At 43.0% G+C, this 23,842-nt stretch overlaps 2 protein-coding genes and 1 long non-coding RNA gene across 4 annotated transcripts; all 3 read right to left on the bottom strand.

The window, feature by feature from the left end:
* Positions 1-274: 274 nt before the first annotated feature.
* Positions 275-6,439, bottom strand: LOC124183899 (chitin deacetylase 1). Of its 2 annotated transcripts, none has more exons than XM_046573053.1 (6): positions 6,282-6,439; positions 5,350-5,476; positions 4,165-4,277; positions 2,274-2,423; positions 1,040-1,959; positions 275-937 (listed from the first exon to the last, which is right to left on the bottom strand). In XM_046573053.1, the coding sequence occupies exons 1-6, from the start codon at positions 6,328-6,330 to the stop codon at positions 704-706; spliced, it is 1,593 nt and encodes a 530-aa protein (XP_046429009.1). In that variant the 5' UTR covers positions 6,331-6,439; the 3' UTR covers positions 275-703. The 2 variants fall into 2 exon arrangements, with proteins under 2 accessions (XP_046429009.1, XP_046429008.1); XM_046573052.1 differs by lacking the exon at positions 4,165-4,277 and adding an exon at positions 4,332-4,462.
* Positions 6,440-16,112: 9,673 nt separating this feature from the next.
* On the bottom strand, positions 16,113-18,715 carry LOC124183901. Its single transcript, XR_006871078.1, has 2 exons — positions 17,054-18,715; positions 16,113-16,935 (listed from the first exon to the last, which is right to left on the bottom strand). It is a non-coding gene; the product is annotated as an uncharacterized LOC124183901 (long non-coding RNA).
* A 49-nt stretch (positions 18,716-18,764) lies between these two features.
* LOC124183900 (chitin deacetylase 1) lies at positions 18,765-22,652 on the bottom strand. The gene is made up of 5 exons (XM_046573054.1): positions 22,334-22,652; positions 21,348-21,752; positions 20,923-21,244; positions 20,543-20,842; positions 18,765-20,447 (listed from the first exon to the last, which is right to left on the bottom strand). Exons 1-5 carry the CDS (start codon positions 22,380-22,382, stop codon positions 19,919-19,921), a joined length of 1,605 nt encoding a protein of 534 aa, XP_046429010.1. The 5' UTR covers positions 22,383-22,652; the 3' UTR covers positions 18,765-19,918.
* Between the last annotated feature and the right edge of the window lie 1,190 nt (positions 22,653-23,842).

Here is a 23,842-nt window from a genome sequence, read left to right on the forward strand (position 1 = left end):
TACTATTATAATTACTATTATTATTATTGAGATTATTATTATGTTGGAACACCTTTGTAATTATTTCTAAGTCCGTAATGTTGTTTCTTCTGCTTCGTTTATTCGATTCAATTTTTTACCAGTTGTCGTCATGGTCGACACTTAATAGCTAGACAATAAGAATGGCGCGATCCGTGACAGTAACTTATTGACAATGCTGATTTACATATAGTAATAGTAATAATAATAATAGTAAAAATATATTGTTTTTCCGTTTGAAATCGTTTTTTTTTTCTAATGTAAGGAAAATTACAGCATTGTCAATCATTCAATTATTGTCCGGGAATCGCCCCTCGGAGGAGTTTTTTTTTGTTGTTTATTTTTTTTTTTATATCAATATCATATATACATATCAAGTCTCTCTAGGTAGTTTTGTTTGTGCTCACTTGGCGCCGAGTAGAGGCAGCAGCGTTTTTCTTTCTTTTTTCTCTTGATAGTTTTTTAAATAACTTTTACCCCTGGCGCTGCGGCGAGAACGGTGCTCGTGTGACGTCCGCATATGTTGCTGGACCGGAATTGAAGAGAAGGTGGATTTTAGCCTGTCCCTTTCTCTCATTCCGTTCCAGCGAAACGACGCAGAACGACACGCTGAACGGGGTTGTTTCCTAAGTTCTAATTTGTTTGGTGCGGGCACTTGTGTTTTCTTTTTTTCTTCATATTAAAATTACTTCTTGACGCTGAAGCCGTCACCAGTTGGGTCCAGCAGCCAGGGGTAATTGTTCGGGCATTCCATGCACGTTATCAGTCGCAGTGTTTCACCAGGCAACTCCCTCGTCGTCAAGGGACACGCATTTGGCAAAGAACAGTAGGGCTGACCCTTCTCATCGCAAGTCTCCTTCCAGTTTTGGAAATCGCGAAGGTTAGACAGTTCCGTTGGTGTCTGGATCCATTTGATGACCTAGATTCAGAAAATCAGACAACAGGAATAATAAGCCAGTGCTCAAAGTGTTTACAAATCGTTCCAATTGAAGTGGAAGAAGAAGAGGGACCGCAAACTCACCTGGACCATCGTAACGAAGTATACGTCATTCCTGGCAAGCATCTCGTCGATGAACTTGATCAGTTCCTCCTTGTACTCTTTCTTGCTCTTCAGCCACGAGGCGTGGAAGTTAAGACTGAGTGGGGCTCTGTTGGTATTGTAGTGTCGGTTGAAGTTGTGCCTAAGGAGCCTAGCGAACTGGTCGCCGGACTGAATGTTGGAGCAAGAGTCAACTAGATGGCAACCCGGCAGAGACTCGTCGAAGGTCGGATCGTCCCTGCGGTCGAGTTCATTCATCACCATTTCCCAGACTGGATGTGACCTGGACGGACAGTTGCCGCCGTTACCGTTGCACTTGTGGGGCATCCTGAAGTACAGAGTGTAAGGCCAGATCGGCACGCGGCCGAGTGAGGCGGTGATCGAGGCGTCGTAGACGAAGAATTGGTCGGCCATCATTTCGAACTGCTTGTTGCCGCCGACGCGGAGGTATGGGGCTCGCATACCGATTATCGAACCGTCGCTGATGTTCGCGAATCTCTCAATGATCAGACGGGCTCCGGCCATCTCGGCCAGCCAGTCGTCATAGGATCCCTGAGTCCAATACTGTGGGTCATCCTTGTGCGTCAGGGAAAAGACGCCGATCTCGTGGCCACGTCTGTGCAGATCCTGGACCGCCGAGTAGTTTGTGTACTTGTGGGAGACGAAGAAGGTTCCTCTAATCTGGCAGCCGTTCGGATTCAGACGACCGTTGAAGACGTCGTCGTACAGGTCGATGTTGTCGATGTTGACCGCACCGTTAAACGTCAGCGTGATCATCTGTGGCACCTGCTGGATGTCGATATTTCCCGGAATCCGCGTTCCATCCGCCGAACAGTAACAGTCCGGCAACACGCACTGCGTGGGGTCGCAATCTGGGGCCCGATTCGGGTCCGTTTCGACCGCTGCGGCAAAGAGGAAAGAAGGATTAAGTTTTGTGATCGCGAAGATGCGCCTTAACTCGCTCCCGTAACTACAACACAACCTTGAATACTTGAATTGAAACTCCGGAGATTGATGTTCGAAATGCAGTGGAAGAAAACTATGTCGAAAATTGTTCAGGACAGTTCATTGGAGGTCAGAATAAGTAAAAATGGTCAAGACTACCATATTTTGGGCAAGGTAAACTGTAAATCAAGATTCAGGCCCCAAACATCGGTGCATGCACCATATTGTTCTTAGGCAGTGTGGTAAACCATGGCAGAAAAACTTTACTCACTGCAAGCATTTTCATCGGATTCGTCCTTGCAGTCAGGTTTTCCATCGCAGAAAAATTCCTTCTCGACGCAGTCACCGTTACCGCATGATAATTTGCCCTCAGGGCAAACTGGTACGTCGGTTTTCAGAATTGGAAGAACCTTACGGGGTTCTGTAAAGGATGCAATCATGATACCGTGAATCACGCAATATAACCCGGGTATTTAAGACACTGAGGATAATTTTTGTGTGTTCCAAGACCCTTTTTGTATGTGAATATTAAATGTGGGTATAAAGTATGTTGTTGTATCATATATATAATACAGTTTATATAAAGGTGAATATTATGTACAATTATTGTGATATAATATAACATTGTGTATACTGGGAAGTGAATGGAGGGGACCAAACGACCAATTTTTTCTTTGGTTCCTCATTCTGGATCACAATTATCATTACAATTAAACACGTAGGTGACCCGACGACAAGCTGTGACCCGGGGGAATTCATTCGTTGGCTCACGACCGACGCACACGTAATTAACCGCATATTGCATATAACAGCGATTTACTTCGTAAAAAAAAGATCAACAATTATGCTTGAGTGAAAATAGAGACGTATAACACAGAGTGAACATAGATCAGCGCTGCACATATAAATTACAAGTATTCCGAGAGAAGAAAGAGTGAAAAAAGAATACAGATTGAATCAGACTTGATGAATCGTAACTGCAGAAAATTGATAGACAAACACATATACATGTATAACACAAAAGGCTGGACAGAAATAAGAACGTGACACGAAAAAAGCTTATTAAACACATCTATGACGAGTCGTGGTAATAGTAAAAAAAAAAAAGAGAAACATGGACAGAGAGAGAGAGAGAGAGAATAGGAGAGAAAGGGGTAGAAAGAGAGAGAGAGAGAGAGAGAGCCTGGTTTGCCGATTGAACAGCTCGGTGATTTTCAAAAAGCAAGAGCCATCAAGAATCGTGTCAGAGAAACGGATGTACCTCCAGGTGGAATATGTACACATAGACATTTGGAATGAACACACAGATTAGCACAGTTTAGATCGTAACTAGCGCGTGAACATCCAGGTCGGTCGGTTTAGAGAGAAGTGAAAAAAAATATAGCTATGTAGAAAGATATGTTCTATATGCATATATTTATTTTTTCTGTTTTGTGTATCCGAAGCGTTTGTTAATAGGTAATTGGTTGTCAGTGCATCACCATCATCATCATGATTGTGATATGTGTCAGTATACAGTGATCGATTAATCACAGATAAAATTGACTGATCGATTGGTAAGTAAGTGCAATAGTGTAGTGGTTGGTGGTGGTGGTTATATACTATAATACTATACACTAGAAAGTGAGATATAATATATAATATAAGCATCAAGAAAAGCGGTTTTTGTCAATAATTGTTAGTCACGATACAAGGATGAGTGGTGAAAATATGTACAATTTACTCGAGAAGAGAAAAAACCAAAAATGAATGAACGTAAGTAAAGACAGTATAAAGAGAGAAAGATGTGTTTTCAAAAAGAAAAAAAAAACAATCTTCTTCGACTTTTTCTGTCGTCGTTCGCTGGTTTAAAACTATTTTTTGCGTATTCCACAATGTTCCAAACCAGCGATTGAATATTTATGCGTTTATATATATTTGCAAATACATATATATGGTGGTGCATTGCGTGTATAATAATGACGTTAGTCGTCGATGTGCGTGCTACGGCGCGAGTCTACGATGACCTCGGCCCTCCTCTCCGTCACTATCAGGAATTGAAAGTAAGAGACGAAACGAAATGTTAAATGGCGGATGAAAAATCCGGCCAACTTTCCAACGAAAATTGAATGTGTGACGGCGTCGAGAGGAGGGCCTCAAGTTTAACCCCGGTCGTCACTTACTCTCGAGCTTGTCACAGTTGGTGACCTTGCCCTTCCAGTCGCAGGTTTGTTTTTCCAGGTCAAAGGCCAGTCCGCTTGGGCAGGTGATCGGCTTCAGGCCAGACTTTGTGCACCTGGAGGTGGAAAAGGGAACTTCAGATTGATAGGTAGTATTAAAAGAAGCTTACTCTCGATCTGATCGCAGTTCTTGACGTTCTGTTTCCAGTCGCAGGTCTGCCTCTCGATGTCGAATGCCAGACCGGTTGGACACTTTACTAGGGCTAGTCTGGTCACCCCGATTTCACTGGCTTTGTCGCACCTAGACGTTTTACGATTTAGATAATGACATCAAAGTGTCTATTCATTTCGCCCAAAGATAGCCAGAAACAAAAGAGACAGTCAGGAAAGGTGTGTGAGTAAGCCGTTTTCGAATCACTGGATTGAAATCAGGGAGAACGGTACGAGACCTTGACTCACGACGGTTGCTCGAAAGACACGAGAAAATAAGAATCAGAATTAAAAGAATGCGCGGTAAAAGAAACACTACAAAAAGTTTGGCACTCAGGGGAGCAAAAGACCCGAGCTGCTGCTTTGTTGAAACTAGATTGCCTTGAACGGGACTAAAATCGCCTTGCGCGTCGTCTCGTGCAGTTCTTGCATGCTTCGACCATAAATCAGCACCTCGTTCGAAACACGCACACTTTTAATACCATGGCCGTAAAAGGTTGTGAACATGGCATCGAACTTTTACCGTTACGATCAAACCGCCAACCAGTAAAAGTGTCGATCGTTTAATTACGTCGAAGTATATTCAAACGTGCATTAGGTGTCGGGTTGTATGTGGTCAGACTTAGGCCTTGGTGATGGCTGACTGGCGCGAAACCAACGGCATTCTATTGTTACCTTGGGATATACCTAACAAGGCTCTGAATAAATGCGGCGGGTTTCCTTTTGCGTGGAAGGAATTGCTAATATCAGGTATACACTCGCGATGGGAAACGAACTCGGCAGGAGGGGTCATTGTTCCGTGAATGAAATACAGAAATTCAATACTCGAGATGAAGAGTTAGTGGAATTACTCCCGAATTGAGTTTGACAAGGATGCAGAAAACAGAAATGAGTATAAAACAAGAAGAACGTACACTGCTGTAGAAAAAATTAGAGAGACAGAAACGTTAGAAGTGTAGAGAATCAAGTTGTTTTTACCTTACGACGTCACGGCAGTCGCCGTCGATTTTGAGACGGAAGTATTCGTCTCCCGGCCTGTCCTGGCAAAGTTCTTCTGGATCGGGCTCGCCATTTTCACCCTCATCGTCTTGTGCCCTCGCCGAAACTGAAAAGAGAAAGGAAAATTGTATGGGGTTTCATTTGCGCACGGATATGTGGGAGCAGTGGAATTATGGGTTAGCGTGTGCCAACTAGAGTGTCTCTGTTCACAAGTTGCACCGCCCGAGGGGTTCACTGAACTCCCGTAGAAATAGAAAGTCTTGGAAATGTCAGGGCAACCGAGGGAAAGCGACAGTGGTTCCCCGAACTGGCTCCAGATCTTACGATTAATACCAAATTCGCCGAGAGTAGGAGAAGTCGAATGAGGCCAAACAGTTCTCGACTTGAAGAATCTCGTAACGAATCCGATCGAGATTTGCCAGATTACTAACCGCCTACTGTTTCTAACCATCACGTTAAAACTTTATTTTGCACCTGAACTCCTCTTCGACTCTCGCTATATTTTCCATGATTCTCATTGATCTTACCATCAGTTTAACCGATTTGCAATTTCAAAATCGTCGAGTACAGTTATCACATCGAGAACATCAAGTACTATTCAGACCATCGGTAGTCATTAAAAGTGAAAAGGAACCCCCACAAAAGCTCAGAACTCACTCACGACAAGTGTAAAAAAGGCTTTTCACCCTCAGGAGATAGCAATTTTTCAATGATGGCTACAAGAATGACATCAATGAAGTGATTCACTATTATTAGCGCCGTCTAAAAGAACGGACTCAACGATAATAAAGGTAGTGTTAACTACATGAAGTGGGACAGAAGCTCGGAGCCACGGGCAATGACAAGTTAAAACAATTCGTACGTCGGTTTATGACATAGTGATGCGTGTAGTTGATGTGATTGCAACTTACCGGCAAAGAGACACAAGGCTCCCAGTAGTAATCGTATCTTCGGCGACATGGTAGTCGTCGGCGGTACCGAAAGCGTCTGGACAAGCCGCGCCCTCTCGCCCCTCTATATGAGCTCCAGGTCTCCTACCTTCGACATCGATGACTTTCACCTTCCTGCAACATGCTGCCACCTGGAGGATAGTTGTGACCATCTTGCGCTACTTGGTAAACGAATATTCTCTAAGATATTCGTGTGCATGGTACCTTCGGAACGGGAACCATCTGAAGTCGCGATGAAACCTGCTAAGACAGGGCAAAAAAGAACTTCAGTAATTATTCTTCTTACCGTCAGCCATTTATTTTTAAACAAACATATAAAAACACGAGGAAAAAATGTGTATGGGTCTCTTTTTCTTCCTTCTTTCTTTATTGCATAATTTTCATATTGCTCATGCGGTTGAATATGCAAATGCTTATGGGGAGAATGGATCTGAGGATAGTTCACGATGACGATCGAAAACATGAGGCTGTTCAAGGAGCGTGCAAAAAACAGCTATAATTCGTACACTGGTATAGTAATGTGAACTTCTGAGAAGCATGCCGTGAATGTTGCGCAATAGGTGAAGAATTCTATTTATTTTTCTCGCGTTTTTGGCCAACCAACAAACCAACCAATAAACCAACAACCAGCAAATGTGTTGCACAACACCCGGCACGGTACCAAGGGAGATAAAAAATTGCCCAGGTACACATTGCGCCAGTCGCATTTGCTCGTAGTGTAAGAACAGCTTGTACAGAGGTGAGCTTAAGAATAGCGGAGAACTGGAAAGAAGCGAAGAGAGTGCGATTAGTGGTTATAAACAGCAAAAGAACAAAGAACACAATCACGTTTGGTTATATCGACGATCATTTCACGCGGTACATGGCATCATCGCACGCCACATTATAAACATAACGGTCTACCTGCAGGAACAATTCTCAGGACTTTTTATTAATATCTCGCAATATAATAATGACGACGCCTTTACCGCTCCATGGCATGTAACTCCACGCACCTATTTCAATAGAGAGGAAAGTTTTCATAATCGTTGTGTTTATCGCATTCGATATACGCACCTACATGCATACACACAAAAATACGTTATATAGTAATGCAGCGACCGCCAATTGGTAAAAAGCTACTTCGTAACTTCCTTTGTATTTATTAAATTCAGTTACTCTCTCTCTTGATCGCGTAGGGATGTAGTTGCGCTTTTATCGTGACATTGCAGACGATCTTTCGTCACCGAGGATCCTCAATCTTTTCCGCCATATTTCGATCGGACTTTTACCACAGCACTCGACCAATAGTCGAGTGGGTCCTTCTCGACGAGGGTGAAACCAGTTTGCATGTTGATTCGACGCTCCGGTTCATGACGCAGAGGCCGTTTGTCTCCTTGGCTACGAAAATACATTATAATGTATACACCACGTACACCAACTAACACTCATATATCTCATTTAGTTAGCTTTTCTGAGAAGAACGCGGCCACTCCTCAAACACCGGCCTCTCCGCGTACAGCGTTTAGCATTTCCAGTAGTGAGCTGCCCGTACATCTCATATCTTCGTGGGCAGTTAATCGAACGTGTCCATAATGCGGATCCTTATCGAGCGGGCGAAAGCGAAAGAGATGAATTCGATGCGATATGTCGACGGTGCTTTCGTCTTCACTTGGTCACAGCTGATCCACGCTTTCGTCACTTACTCGAAATGCCACAGAACCACGAAAAGAAGTTGTGTGCCACGCATTTTCTTTTTCATTTTTCAGCAGCTGCGTATCTACGTAATTGAAACATTCGCTCGCTGCTGGCGAATATTAAATGCCACCCGTCGTTGACCAGTTTTTGGAAAGTTGCGTGTGTTGCAATTTTTGGCTGTGTCGTTGTATTTTTGTTCCTCTTCCTCTTCTCACAGTCAGGTCTTCGGCCATTTCATACAGTTGCCAACATACGGCAGATGATGGGCACTTCTGTTAGCTTAATCTCTTTGTAAGCACTGCGAGCTGCACTTCGACGTGCAGGGTTTACGAACACCTCTGGGACACGGACTGCAGGGGGGAGGGGGCATTGACCCGGGCTAGTTCAAGGTGAAAACTACGTTCGTCATAGTGGCCGGCTGGCCGGACATTGTCTCGTCTACGTGATTGGAGTTTTATTAATCGATAAATATATTTTGACCCATACAAATGACTGTGAAAATCGCAGTTTGACCCAGTTTCAGAGCATTGAGTTCATCCTATTTATTCCTTCGACCTAGGTTGGGTCCCAACTACCCAATTGTGCTGAAGCCCAGTTGATCGACTACAAGTAGTGTACATACCATAATTGATTATCGAAGAGTCACTACTGTAAAAACACATTAAGTCATCCAGGAACTCAATCATTCAAGGTTGAAAATCTATCGACAATTTACCACTCTACCGACTTGTGAAAGACATGGATTAATCCATCCAAGAATGTTGTTTGAATTCTGTGCCTTTTTTTTCTTGCAAATGTATGATTTCATTTTATTTTATATACCTGTATAAAATAACGAGAATTATATGCCCGGTAGGGAAAAAATTTAAAAAAAAAACTAGCAAATCGGATTTCAATTTATTATTCATGGATTATGGGCTATTTTATCGCTGAGGGACCTTGAGCTTTAAACATGCCTACCAAGATGTGAAAATTCCACAACTTACGCCTCCGAGTGCTCAAATTTCTATTATCAGATCGTCTGAGCCGTCGAGGGTTGGAGTGGCTAGAACTCGATCACCTTGTGAACTGCAGAATGCATCATCACCCACATCGAGCCTTCTGTTATGATTTTATTTGCATGAATTGAAATAATCGGCGGCTACATTGATGGTAACAATTATGGACACTAGTAATTATTCCGACTGGTTTTTTTTCGACACACTCACCTATCTACGAATTTCTAAACAGGTGTAAAAAAGTGATTAAGAAAAAATGTGTTTGCTGCATCCCGAATGTGCTCTGGCTAGTTTTACAATGTTATTTTATTTTCTTTATTGTAAAGGAAATGACGTTTGTCTGATTATACCTGGCTTATACATTTCATACATGAGTGTACATATAATTCGCTGGATTGGATGGTGCTGCTCATACTGATTTAACTAGTGAAAGTACCGCTGTCACTGTCGATTGGACACAGTTTACAAAAATTCCTACAAGCTCGCTTGGACCCAAGTTTTCTTCCCAGCAATCATATGCCACCTACGTTACATCCGACAAGCATTTATTCTCTCGCATCAATTTCCTGAGTTTCCACCGATTATCTTTTCCGCTAACTCTTCACCAGGCTTCTAGGTATCCAAAAATTTAGTATCGTTGTCATGCTGATTCGTCGATATTGAGAAATCCGAGGATTTTTGTTTTCGAAATATCTTTTCGCATGTTATAACCATATTAAACTTAATTGTAATTACGTTACAATAAAAATGAAAGAATAAATGAAAAGAAAACGAAAATGAAAATAAACCAAAGTGAGTAGCGCAAAATATTATAATAAAGAAAAGAAAAAAGGTGCTTCAAATCGTCGAAGAAAGCAGCTGCTGGTTCGCTCGTCAGTTGACCCGAATTTCATTGCGGGATCCACCTTTCTAAACGCAGTTATAGTGGCTAAAATACTTTTACACGAGGCTTTTTATTCGGTACATCGCTTTATAGCGTATAGGTTTTGCCGATTTTCGATTTCAATGCGTTGGAAAGTATTTATATGTACCAACAGGTACGAAAATTCCTGCAACTTGTTTCGTTTATCTATTTTCAAAACGTTTGCATAATTTCCAACATTATTGAATTACTCACGGAAAGCAGAAGCTTTATGCAACCGATTAACTGGGTCGTACCGTACTATGCTGTGGGGAAATCGATGGTCTGTCTGAGGAGTTTGGCAACTTCGATGACTGGCGTTGATCGGGACGAAAATATAATTTGAATGAATGAAATCACTTCGGTGTTTCCACTCTATCTGACAAAGAGATCTCCACCGATCCCTCGTCGACAATTCGAGCGAAAACCGATCGGTGTAGCTTTACGGTATGAACCTTTCTCCATTGACAATGCAGGTGACATTCCTGATGGTCGCATTCCTGCATGCTGTCGTCAAGTCAAGATCGCTGCGACAACAACCCAGATCCTCATCTAACCGATGTAGAAATGGCTAATTCACTTTCGCCGTTGAATGTTTTAAATCACGCAACAACCATCGGGACAGTTATCAGCTGCCTATTTTTACTTAGGTACGCTAATTAACACCCTCAGCCCGGGCGACACTTGGGCAATTACGACGATTGCTCTACGTACATACATTATAAGTGCCTCGACACCGTACTCGACTCTCGTTGAGCAATCGGGACGCTGCACATTGACGCCGGCGACGTAGATGCCGATTTCGCAAACCTCGTCTCTATGTGGGTCGTTTTAACAGATTTCATTGCAGACCCGCGTGCCAGTCAGGGTAGAAGCATTTCGACTGCATGAATACTACTGCCGTACGCCATTTTTCACCATCCCACCACATCGTGATTCTGATGCACTTCAACCGTACCGATCTTTTGTTGATTTAGTTGATTTTCTTCTATTCACGTATGCTATCTTTCAATTTCCGGGTGTTCGTGAAGATATGTTATGGTACGCTAAATACCGATCTGTTGTTGCAATGTACCATAAAACAGGCGTGAATCTACTTTTTGATTCCTCATAGTTAACGCACAGCTGAATTATTGATGTACTCGCCAATTTTTCTTGTAATTTTCATCAATGACCAGCAAAACACGTTGTAACACTAAGCGATTTTGAACACCGGTCGATAAATATTCATTTTATAAAACTGAAAGTGTAGCTCATTTCAATTATTTTCTTCACTTGCATCTGAAAACAGCGAATTCTAGTTAGCGTTGATCAATATCAGTGTGGGAAAAACGATTTCCAGCTTTTTAGTTGATACTGTACGTATCGTTACATAAAAATTTTGTAATGATTGTGAAAGACATTTCTGAATCACATTGACGTAAATTTTTTTATTGCGATTTTCTAGAATGACAGGTATAGGAATTTTCAGGAATTAACAGCTTCATAAGAAAGTAGAGGGGAAAAAGAACAGACTGCTGAAGGTCGAGATTCCATAACTGGTAGTTAGTTTGTTGGGTTTTTCTCAACCAACCCCGAGGCGACGGTAGTGTATATTCGACGATTTTTGAAGAATAAGGTATTTTATTCTCCACTTAACTGCGGCCACTTGATTGACGTGAAAAGTGGGATCAAATTTGCATGTGATTCCCTCTTATACTCTTTTCCACATTTGCGACAAGAACGTTCTTATTTCCCGCTCATTTGCGGGAAAAAAGTAGCACTTTTCTCTCGCCAGTAGGATAACCACTTTTGAAATCAACAAAGAGGCCACAGTTAAGTCAGTAATAAAATCCTCGCTTCGTTTAGGCAGTAAACTCACCCCCGGGAATAATCTTCGACATTATTCCCTTGTTACATAATGTACTATAATAATAATCATTTCGAAGCCAGCGACCTTGCCTGTTTATCGCTTTCACTTGATTGCAACCAGCGGTGAACTTCACGCGTGTATAAGGTATTGGAGTAGAGTTTCCCTTCTTCCTTCGATCAAGTACATCACGATCCTATGCAGCGGAGAGAAAAAGAACGATCAGCGGAGCTACGCGGAGAAGAGGATGAAGGTCGACCTTGCCCTTGAGAAGAAAAAGGACAGAAATAGACCACAGAGAAAAAGAGAGAAAGAAAGAGAGAAAGAGAAAGAGAGAGAGAGAGAGAGAGGGAGAGAGAGCCCGCACATGGTATGCCTGAAATTTTTCTACTTTCGCTCTTGCCTACATGAGAATCTCTGCAACACCTTTGGCGTCGCCCGAAGCTCTTGGCGTCGCGTCGTGACGCTCCGGGCGAGTGGGGCCCGAACCAGTCAGTCGCCTTCCCTGAAACAGACGTAGCAATGGGCCTCGAGCCGGGGGTGTAGAGAATAACTTTCACTGTCAAATGTTATATGTCACGTAGCACGTTGATGATCAGAAGCCAGGCGGATTCACAGTTAAAATAAAATAAATGAGAATGCCGTTTTACGCCCAATGCTGGCCCCTCGCGAGGCTCTGTTGGAGCCACATCGTGTCTCGGCAGAACCTTCGAGACTATTTTTTCGAAATTACTGCTCATTATAATACGCCACTCATACAAACACACTGATAGCGATGCATTCTCTTTGTCTCGTTCGAAATGCCAAGGCGAAGTGCGACTACGTGATCCTCCTCCGCCTCGGGGCCCCGGCCTCGAGGATCCAGCATCGCGTTCTTCTGCAACATCGAGAGCTTACAGTGTGAACGGTACCTGCATATCCTGAAACCTCGCCGGATCGCAGTACCTTATACATTTCTCATGGAAGGCCTCCGGGCAATTGTCGCCAAATTTTCTTAATCAATGGGCTGGAGGCTGTTCGAAGATTAAAAATAAAAGCATGCATATAATATCTAGGAAGAGATTTGTCAATCGAGGCTGTTGATGCTGATCTGTGGCCTCTGCGAATAATCAATTACGTTGAATTGAATTGGGGTTAGGTTGGGTTAAGTTCTGGTCATGGCCAGACTGGTAATACTTTTTTCCCCCTTTTTTTGTCTTTCTCACTCTCGTTTTCTAGTTCATTCACGATTGCTGATATTTGCCACAAGAATTCTCTTCTTCCAGCACTTTGGGCGACTTCTGTACTTTTCTTTTTTACACACGGCCAATAGGTACGCGCATCCGTGAAGGACCGAAGACGCTCATACTTAAAAGTCCTCAAAAACCTTTCTCTTCTTGTTCGTTAGATTTTTGCAATGCTCTGTTATGTGTGATCTGCTCAATCTCGTCTAACATTGTTATAGACATAAATAAACATTTATTCGATTCTTTGTCAAAGCTGATTGTTTTTTCGTGAACCGATCTCTGTGTCATCAATTTCCGTGTACTGTCACTGATCGCGCCCAGTCTGTGATCTCGAATATTCGAGTACACGCCTCATCGACAAAAGTCGCTAATGATTGAGGTGAACTGAGGGGATTATGTTCACTGTAACATCGCCATTAGACTGGCGCATGACTCTACATCAGGAAACGGAGCGTCCTTGGAAGTTGGAGGACTTATTGTGCTTCGAGTACCCAGCGGTTAGACATACCCGGACGTCCGTGTTTTTGCCTACATCTTAACTGGTAGTTAGTTATGGATCCAGAGCACAAGTGGCTATTAGGCGACACGCCCATAGAGTGGAAAGGAAAAGAAGTCATAGCTCTGTGACCAATTCGGCACAGGAGATCAACATCAAGGAAACCCTCGTGGTGTGTATTTTACGACCGATCTTCTCTCAACTGCATTATTTTCAACCCTCACATGGTTCCAAAAATATGCTCGACATGCGTGCACAATTCAAGAACGAGTTGTGTTCAGACTTGGCGTGATCAGCCCGACCAGGGCGGGGCTGCTCCACTTAGTTAGAGTCATGTACATGTGCTTTTTACCCGTGCAGACCACTCATACTATGCTCTGCATGATTGGTATATAGTGTGCGTATCTCATGCGTCACAGTACCTCGGTACCGTGGAATGAGCATAACGTGTTGCAGTAGATATCCTTTGTCGCTTTTGGTCTTTTTATATTCTTCCACCACCGAGTCCGTGTGCCGAATTTCATCGCTATGGTATCGTTCGTGAAAATGCTTGGGCAGAATAAAACGCCGCTGCCGGTGCAGAATGTGCGTCAAAACGGAGAAGGTCATGCGACAGAAAGTGAGGATGGGATCGAACGAAGCGAAAAAGATGAAAAAGGATACCGCACACAAGCTGGGAATCTAAAGTGGGCATTTACACTGACTCCTAAGAGACCAATTTCTCGACCGAGGCAATTGATATTTGAGACACGATCATGAGCCTCGGTGTCACCGTGTGCCACGATTACATTATATTATATTCTCCCGTGCAGCACCGGGTCTCTTTCTCTCCTGATGAACTACCCGGGTATCTGAAACTCGATTGACAATATTTGCACTTCAAGTGCCGCGTGCACACTTTCGTTTGTTTTACTCATTCTCCAGCGGCGTTAGGACTGCTGGAGGAACCGGAGCGAGAACGAGGTTATGATTATGGTCGGCGATGCGGAACGCCGCTAGTAACACCAGTGGCATGTCGAGTTCCAAGTAATGATTCGTGCACATTCAAGTGCGACTTCTTGTTTTACACCTAGCTGTTAGACGATTCTTGATTAACCGACATTTAACGTCCTCGTTTGAATTCCATCTTTCGAAATGAAGGTGTTTGCGTTATCAACGGCATTTCGAGGTTCATTAACTTCAGGTGCACTTAACCATCCGGGTTCGATGCTCCAGTCTGAAGGAACAGATAATCGACAATAAATTACCCAAGCAATTGCCTTGTTACATTTCGAAGTTATTCGAGCGCTCTTCTGAGACGGTTAATTTTCCGAAGTATTTAACACCGCAGACAAGCTGCATTAGATCTGGATTTTGCGGTTCTCGGACTAATCTGATTGATTTCGTAATGTCATTCCGCCCCACCATTTTCACGTAAATCATCGCACGACAGCTAAACACCTGTATATAAGTTTGTGAAACGTGTTTTGTAATCGCGTTCCTATGACAAGAATTTAAGGATCAAAAGTCACGTGTCTGTCCGTTTGGATTCCAGTTTACCATTAAACTTTGATTTCTAATAGCGGCAATTTCGAAAAGGTCAGCAGAGAGTAAGCTTTGAAGTTAAAATGTGGAATTTATTCCTTCTTCAGTCGCATAAATGTTAAACGGATGAATTCTGATGGCTAGAATCTGGGTAGCGAGAAAATGAGCGTGCTTGATTAAAATACAGTATTCAAGGTAACCAAATCCAGTAATTATACAACATCGGAAGAATGTCAACGGTTTGTTCCATCAATCGTTAGTTGCTTGGTAACATTTCTTGAAAATATATATACATACGAATAAGTATATTATCGTCTAATTTGGCCTTCGATTTACCGTAGGGGAAGGTCAGATAGCAATGCATTAAAAACTCGTTATTCAAATCTGTTCGCCCCTTCTCCGAAACCCACACCGCTAAAATAAGATTTTCTCTTGAATTAAAGAACACGAAAAAACGCGACTCTCAACATCAGCTACTCTTTTCACTTCGAGTGAATTTACTCGCCTGCAGAAGATAGACGCCGGCTTTTGTCACCCACTGACCCAGAATTTGCAGTCTAGGTACAACACAACGAAAGAGTGTACAGTGACAGAAAATTTCACCGGGCTACCACGTCTCACCTACAAATTAGTACCGCGGTTTTCCCATTCAAAAAATAATCAAGACACAACGACGAAGACAGAAGCAATTTACCAGCCCAAATTGAATGCTCATGGTCGACCGATCTGCCAAACCCTGGGGGCCTACAGCATGTCATTATAATCTAATATGTGTGTGACTGATGTTTGTTAATGAGAATTATTTTTGTTACATCATTATATCGGTATACTCATTCAACAATCGGATATTTAGAAATGTGATCTACTTTTGAAATCGGCTGCAAGGTCTCACGTTATACGATTATGCCGGTCGATTTCTGGGAACACAAACAATAATCGATTGAGTCGTTATTTCAATAAAAATGCGATATTTCTGAATACACTCCGGCCTAGCTTTTGCGTCTGTAAATTTTATCGAATTTTCTAAATTATCTCCGATCTATTGTGACTCAGGATTGCAGAAAATCGGTATAAGGACGGGTCTTGTCGTTAATCTCCACTTCGTGTAGTATTACACTTCCTCAATCGAAAAAATTCTTATACCAATTTATTGAGTATTTTTCAAAGATCGGTATTATCGCGTCGTGTTCTTCAAACAAGAACTTTCCATTGGAATTATAACAAGGAATAAAATACATTTTATGAATACAGTAGAATATTTGTCTGCAGTAGAAGGAACGTTCGGATAGTTTGAAGTATTTAAATATGATAGATATCGATATTAAATTATATGCAACTTATATGATCCAAATGGTAATTACCCTACAGCAAGTTTCTAATTTCATGATGTTTATCTAATATCTGTCGATTTTTCAAGTATTTCCCAAATTCCGGTAGGTATCTCAGCGTCAATATAGTCAGGTAATTTGATTCGTACGTCATTAAAATCACTAGCGGTAAATTTTGAACGCTGAGAAATGGGAAATGAAGAGACAGCCAATACCGAATCTAATATCTCGTTACCGATTTTTTGAGATCGTTTCAAAACAATGGTCAACGATATAAAGGGCGAATATTTCTCTTGTACGAAAAATTACTTCGAATAATGTCTCTACCCGATTTTTCGTTACGTTGAAACACGGCCTCCATCGGATCCATATCGGTATCCCTGAAATAAATTTCCCCGAAGATCTCGCGTAGCGAATCGTGCGGCTTAAAACTTGACATGACATAGAGTATTGATGTGTTTTCCAACGGTTAGTAGCTCGAGGCTGACGTCCTTGCAGCAGTAGCACTCGTCGAATCGGCGGCAACACCGAGCTATCTCAGCTTTCTCTACTTTCGCTTACGTGAGATCTTAGCGTATGGCTTGGGTACCCGGCACTGATCAGTTGTTACCTGGAACTTGAGATACAATGCAAAGAAAAATATTCGCATGCGAATCTGAAAATCGGTATTACACCGATGTAGATAATTTTCACCACGAAACGAAATAGAGAGAAGATGAAAAGAATAGACATACCCAATTGGTGCATTTATCTTCTCAAGGGAAGATGAGCGTTCCAAACTCTCTAGCCATCTTTGCACCAGCTGTTAGGTTGGAGTGGAAAGGAAACCGGGCACGTTTGGCCCTTATGTTCAGCTACTTCTGCTCGCTGCCATGCAAATGTCAACGAGTTCTGTTTAGAAGTGCATTCCAGTCGGCTTTAAGTAAGTGGCACTGCTTCACTACGATGACACTTCGCCGTCGCATACACTCTCTTCGCGATACGGTGTCTCTTCACTGTATATTGGCCTTTAGTTCTCGAGACTAAGACGGTAAAGGAATTATAACGAAACAAGCGAGATTACCGATTGGAAAAAAAAACATTCCATCACTTCCTCCTGAATTGCACGCGTGTAAAATCATCGACAAGAGATTATTCTCAACGATCCTCATGCCTTCCAGCCAATTCTATCCAATTTTATTTTCTATTTGTAAAGTGACCAGCCTGTGGACACTGTGAGGATAATAAACGCGGTGTACATTTTGAATCGAGTTTACATAACCGAAACGTTGTTTTGTCATTTTCTTTTAATTTATTTTTTCGCACCTGTAGTTGAAGTACGTAAATATTATACCCGCAACGATATTAAATGTCAACCACCATCTGGAAGTGCAGAGTGTGTGCAGGTATGATATACATATTACAATGCGCATGTATCGATCCATTGAAGGCAAGATATCTTTGCGGAATTACGTGGGCGACGCCTTAGGCTTGCAACTGTGAAGCCGGAGCATGAGGCCAGAATTTTCACTCTCCTCGATTACGAACGAAGTCCTGAATTTATATCCGCCATCGCGAAATGCAAGAATATATTTTTTTAACAAGAAAGAAAATGAATTCTTTCATCTGTTTGTCTCAGTTCTCATCGTTACCCTCGTGTTCAATCGCATTTCCCAACCCAAGACACGACCTTGATTACCTCACACCCAGATTTTTTATTTTTCTGGCATTTGCAATTTTTATAAAAATATGTGGAGTAATGATGAAATCGGGTCAGAGAGTAGAATGAAAAGTGGCAGAAGTTGATCGAAACGTCCGTTCGTAACATTTATTTATTTATTACTTTCATTATTGACTCATTTGCCATTTTCGATCCATTACAGCACGATAGTTAAAGGTTGCTGAAGTATTGAACTGGGTCTTGGTCAACAAAATGACATTAACTCCGAATCGCGTTTTAAAATTCTCTTCCATTTTATACACACACACGTTCGTCTCCTTTTCTCTTGGAATTTTATTATTCTCTCAATTATACCAATAAACACGGTCAAGTTTAAGCGTCGTGTACCGTATACACATAATGTAAGTCACTTACGTTATGTATGCTATGGCTGTTGCATGAGCTTTGAACAAACGACGAGTCGGCCACGGAATTATACGCTTCCTCCTCCGCGGGAGTGTTATGAATATTGAAATCAAGACTGATATAATGATATCCGTAATAAGATACAATGTGAATAGATGAAAGACAAAAAAAGAGAGAAAGAGTGACAACAAATGAATCAAATAAATGAAACCATAATCTGTAATCATATTGTAATTTTTTAACATGTTTTATTAAAGATTTTTGTTGTTTTTTTTTATGGGGCATTTCAATTTTTTTCTGTTGTTTTTCTTTTTTTTTCTTTTTTGTTCTTTGTATATTCATTTTTGTTTTTTGGTTACTATATTCATAATCTTTTTTACTCTTCTTCTTCTTCTTCTTTTCTTTATGTGTTTTTTTTTGTTTTAAACATTGTTCTACCGTCATCGTCATCGTCGTTGTTGTCTTGATTTTTGTTAACGTCATAGTGGTATTTTTTTTCCTTAGTAAACTTTTGTTGAAACAGTATATCACTTATTTTATAATACAAATATGTACATACACGTATATGTGTAAAAACACATACAGATTCATGGTAGTATAGTGTAGTATATATACATATATGTACATATACAGTATATAAACGCATATATACACATACAATACATACATTATACATATTACAATTTATAATCATTATTACCATTATTTTAGTCATTATCATTACATAATAGTATAATTTCATAGTTTCCTGGCTTTATTTTTGTTCTTGCCCTTGATCTTACATATATTTTCAATTTTTGTTCAACCCTTGGAAAATAAGGGCAGGAATTCCATCATCACTCGTGGAAAAATCGCGGCGGTGTATTACGTGGAAAAAAAATGAAATATATGAAACAAAAAATGAAACGTAAGAAATTAGAATCCAGACGGAACAGGAAATTGTAGTCCGGATGTGTTTTTTCTGTGTTTCAGTATGTGTAAAAAGTTTTTTCTTTTAAGAGCGAAACAGTGAAAAAAAATTTTAAATAAAAAAAGAACGACAAGTATTGCCGGATTATATTCCGCGCTTCCACAGTCCGACGTTAATGACCAGAGGGTCGATTTGCCGGCCGCCTTTGCCGTAATACCGCTTTTATATGAAAGGCTGCAGGTATACGATTGCTTGATAGGCGATATATAGTCTGCAACGAAGTCAAGCGCCTATTCATAATTCGTGTAGACCGATTGATATTATTACGGTCAATTATTCACAGAGTGTACATCGAGATTCTAAGCGTTTCCGGATGTTTTGTTCCGCGTTTTTGTTTTTTCTCTTTCTACTCTGTCAACACCTCCTCTCAATATTGAGAAGTAAAAATGAGGGGGGGGAAATAGTGGTGATATATAATATGCACTTGGCGTCGTTGATAATCTTACGTATATCTTGTTCCCATAGCGTTATTGCTGGTTCTTATCTATTTTCTTTTCTTTAACTCTCATTGGGGATGGACTGTTGTTGAAATTAATTCGTAGCTAGTTTGGGGGTGTAACGTGTTTAGAAGAAACCGTCGCCGGTCGGGTCGTTTATCCAGGGGTAGTTATTCGGGCACCTGACGCAAGTCTGGAGGTTGATGGTCTCCCCGGGAACCTCTTTCGAGGTGAGCTTGCAGCTATGGGGTACCCAGCAGGCCGGGGGTCCTTCGACCGAGCACTTCTCCCTCCAGGGTTCGAAGTTCTTCGACTCACTGATGGTTCTCGGATTCTGTATCCACTGTATTACCTGGGTCATCGTGACGAAGTACACGTCGTTATGGCTGCTCAGTATCTCGTCTATCCAGTAGAGGAACGCGTCTAGGAACTCGGGGTTGTTTTTCAGCCAGGCGGCGTGGAAGTAGAGACCGAGCGGCGCGCGGTTCTGCTTGTAATGCCGATCAAAGTTGTGGTTCAAGAAGTCGTAAAACTGGTCACCGGTCAGGATGTTGCTGCACGAATCGACCATCGCGCATCCCGGCAGGTACTCGTCGTTTTCAGGGTCCTCCCTGCGGTCCAGCTCGTTCATCACCATCTCCCAGACAGCGTGTGACCTGAGGAAGAGAGAGACAGAGGGAAAGGCAATTGCAACCCAGTGACATGACGAGCAATCCGAATGGAAACGAAGTCAAATCAACTTCCTACTCACCTCGTTGGGCAATGCTGGAGGTTTCCGTGGCAGCGATGCGGCATCCTGAAGTACATAGTGTACGGCCATAGTGGCGGGTTGTTCAGGGCCGCCGTGATGGTCGAGTCGTAGAGGAAGGCTTGTTCCTCCATCATCGTGAACTGGTTGTTACCACCAACCCTTAGATATGGAGCACGCACTCCAACCACGCTGTTGTCGGTAAGATTGGCGTATTTCTCCGCGATTATCCTCATACCGGCCATTTCCTTCGCCCAGTCGTCGACCGTCGCGTTGGACCAGAACTGCTCGTCGTCGTTGTGACTGTGATTGAATAAGAAATCAGTGTAACAGCGTTGCGGGTTTTCTCAACATCAAGATGATCACCGTGATTATTTACTCACGATATGGAGTGGACGGCGATCTCGTGTCCCTTTCTGTGAGTCTCCTGCATCGCCGAGTAGTTGGTGTACTTGTGGGATACGAAGTACGTCGCCTTGATGTCACAGCCGTTCGGGTTCTTCCGCTTTCCGTTGAACATCTCCTTGTAGAGGTTGATGTTATTGTTGTTTATCGCGTCGTCGAAAGTGATGGTGATCATCTGGGGCACGTCCTTGGCCGGCAGGTCACCCGGAACTGTAGTTCCATCCTCGGAGCAGAAGCAGTCCGGCAAAACGCAGACTGCCGGATCGCACGGTGGCGCCCTGTTGGGGTCGTTGTCCATGTCTGAAATCCGGAACGAGTGTTGATTGCGAGGTCCAAAAACCGAGGAGAAAGTCTTTTCGTTAGCCGCTTAGCATAATACAAGTAGACATGAATATCTGCTCACCGCAGGTGTTTTCGTCCGAGCCATCGCCGCAGTCCTTTTCTCCGTTACAGAAGAGACCACGTTCAATACAGTTGCCGTCACCACAGGCGAGGAAACCGTCCTGACACAATGGCTCGTCGGTGTAAAGGAGAGGCTTGATCTTCCTCTCTTTGTTCTTCAGCTTGCAGTTCTTGACCGAGTCCTTCCAGTCGCAAGTCTGCTTCTCAATGTCGAAGTAGAGACCGGCCGGACATCTGATAGCCTGAAGACCTGAGCTTGTGCACTGGATAACGTCACGGCAGTTGTCACCCTCACCGGCAACGAGTCGGAACCACTCTCCGGCATCTTTGTCCTTGCAAATCTCGTTCTCGAAGCTTTCCTCCTTCTTGGGCTCCTCTGTAGCCTGTCGCTTAGTCCTTGTGGCGCCTGGAATAAGCCGTCGAAAAATAGCGGTGAACGATCGGTAAATCCGTTCAGGTTCGGGATTAAAAGATCGAATGAATAAAGTTTCTTCGTGACTTTTCCACCCGCTACATCACACTGTTCAACTGCTGCTAATAAGTACATATAAACGTGGACGGTAGGGAAAGTTGTCCCCCACCTTGTCTGAGTCGCCCCGAGGTATGGTGACGTCATCTAACCGGGACCAACCGGACGGTCTCGACCGAGGCTTTCACGCTCTCCCAATCTTATGCAACTACAGTCAACGACAGCTGAGTTCAGTAGCAATAATTTGATATTCAAATCTTATGCTACTGAGAAAATGGGCGAATCTTACCAATATCGATCCTACATGAATATAAATCACTGAACGAGTAGGGGTAGAAAAATCACAAACAAGATTTGAGGAAAATATAGAAAATGGGCAAATATCGGTAACGGCTGTTACTGTTTTGTTTTTTGTGCCGATTTTGACCGATTTTCGAACACCAGTTTTCATTCAACACTCAATTAACGGAAAAAAAAATTAAATCGAATAGTTAAAGTTACAGATGATGAAGACTTACCAGCGATTGCGATGGTCGCCAGGGCAATTAGCACCGTAGAGGATTTCATCCTCAGGTAATAATCAGGAGTCTCAGTTTGTTGGTAAAAGGATATTAGTGTAAGGAATGGTGTTGTGTTCTCCTTGCCACACTTCTAGTCGGCTTCTTCCTTCCTCTCCTTCTTTTTCACTCTTTGCGTCGCTCTTCGCTTCGCGAGCGCCGCGAGTTACGAGCGATTCGGGTATAAGTTAAGGCCACTTCCGGGGGGGCGATTGGCACGCGATCGTTGCTGACAAGGGAGGCGGGCCTTCGGTTAGGGACCGCTTACGGACTGGCTGAGCGCGCCACTCACCTGGCCTTATATTGCCACCACCACAAGGAGGCTTCCCCACCATGCTAAATAGCGTCGTATCCTCGACGCAAATACGCAACACACTATCACCTGCCATGGGATGTGTGCGTAGCCGGGGCCAGAAGCCAAAGAAAGTCAAAGGGCACCGTTGCTTGAGACCCTGTAGTCGAAAAAGAAGAAGTGAAGAAAGGAAAAACAGGAATCCCACCTATAGGGTGGAACCGCGCATTGGAAGGAGATCGGTGCATACTCAAGGACGTTCTTCACCCCTGGACTTCCGTTACACCAGTCGGGAGTAGGGGTCCTCATTCTTCCGATGATCGCGAGTTATTTTTAACATCGCAAACAGGAATCACTGTACAAAGACGCTTTCCGTACTGCAGTGAATGCGAGATCGATGAAGCGTTGCTATGCAGCTCGGTCTTCGACTCTAAAGTGCCTCAGTGGCTCTCACCTGATCCGCCCTGAGGAAGATACACCGTGCGTGAGCGGAAACGGAGAAAGGAAGACAGATAGTCTTGGCGATTCGAGACATTCGCAAGAGGAATTCACCGTCAGGCAATATGACGTTGCATAATGGTTACCCAGGCAATGATTATGACGTTCAGTAGCTGCGGTGCCTTCCATATTCGTCCACGTCTTTGGCTTCTTCTTCTTCATCTTCATCATCTTCAGCGGTTGACAACCGTTCGATTGTGGAATTCGGAGGTAATGCACGTGGGCCGTATGCCCCGTGTATAGTGCAGGCATAGAGCAATGGTGGCTTTGCGGGTTTTCGCTTCCTGGGGGCCTTGATATATCGACGAGTAAGACAGGTGGCATTTCTGGTGCGTTCACTGAACGCGTACGTACGATCGAAAGAAGGACCGCGTCGCACGCATGGCTTCCAACATAGCGTGCCATTAATCACGAGCACATAGGTGCGGAGTCCGGGAACCCGAAATCCAAGCTCAAGCTCAACCAGTGGTATTTCACACTTTACAACTACTGACCAAACAAACTGCTCCGGGCCATTTAACTTCGCTTCAGAATGTCGTCAGTCTTTAAATTCATGCTAATTCTCGGTTACGGTCCCTTCGGGGTAATCCTGATCCTTTCCGAACGGCCATTTGATCTCCCTTTCCAGTATTTCGAACGATCGCTGTTACGCAATCTACGACTCACTCTCTCTATCTCTC

Source organism: Neodiprion fabricii, chromosome 5 (assembly GCF_021155785.1).
Source record: "Neodiprion fabricii isolate iyNeoFabr1 chromosome 5, iyNeoFabr1.1, whole genome shotgun sequence".
NCBI lineage: Eukaryota > Metazoa > Arthropoda > Insecta > Hymenoptera > Diprionidae > Neodiprion > Neodiprion fabricii.

Excerpts from the sequence above, each read along its gene's own strand:
- LOC124183899 (XM_046573052.1), bottom strand. The coding sequence starts at position 6,330 with ATGTCGCCGAAGATACGATTACTACTGGGAGCCTTGTGTCTCTTTGCC. Across the intron at positions 2,424-4,331 it reads GAACTGCGATCAGATCGAGA|AACCCCGTAAGGTTCTTCCA; the intron begins GTAAGCTTCTTT and ends CATCCTTTACAG. Across the intron at positions 1,960-2,273 it reads ATCCGATGAAAATGCTTGCA|CGGTCGAAACGGACCCGAAT; the intron begins GTGAGTAAAGTT and ends TCTTTGCCGCAG.
- LOC124183900 (XM_046573054.1), bottom strand. The coding sequence starts at position 22,382 with ATGAAATCCTCTACGGTGCTAATTGCCCTGGCGACCATCGCAATCGCT. Across the intron at positions 21,245-21,347 it reads CTCGGACGAAAACACCTGCG|ACATGGACAACGACCCCAAC; the intron begins GTGAGCAGATAT and ends TCCGGATTTCAG. Across the intron at positions 20,448-20,542 it reads CTCCAGCATTGCCCAACGAG|GTCACACGCTGTCTGGGAGA; the intron begins GTGAGTAGGAAG and ends TCTCTTCCTCAG.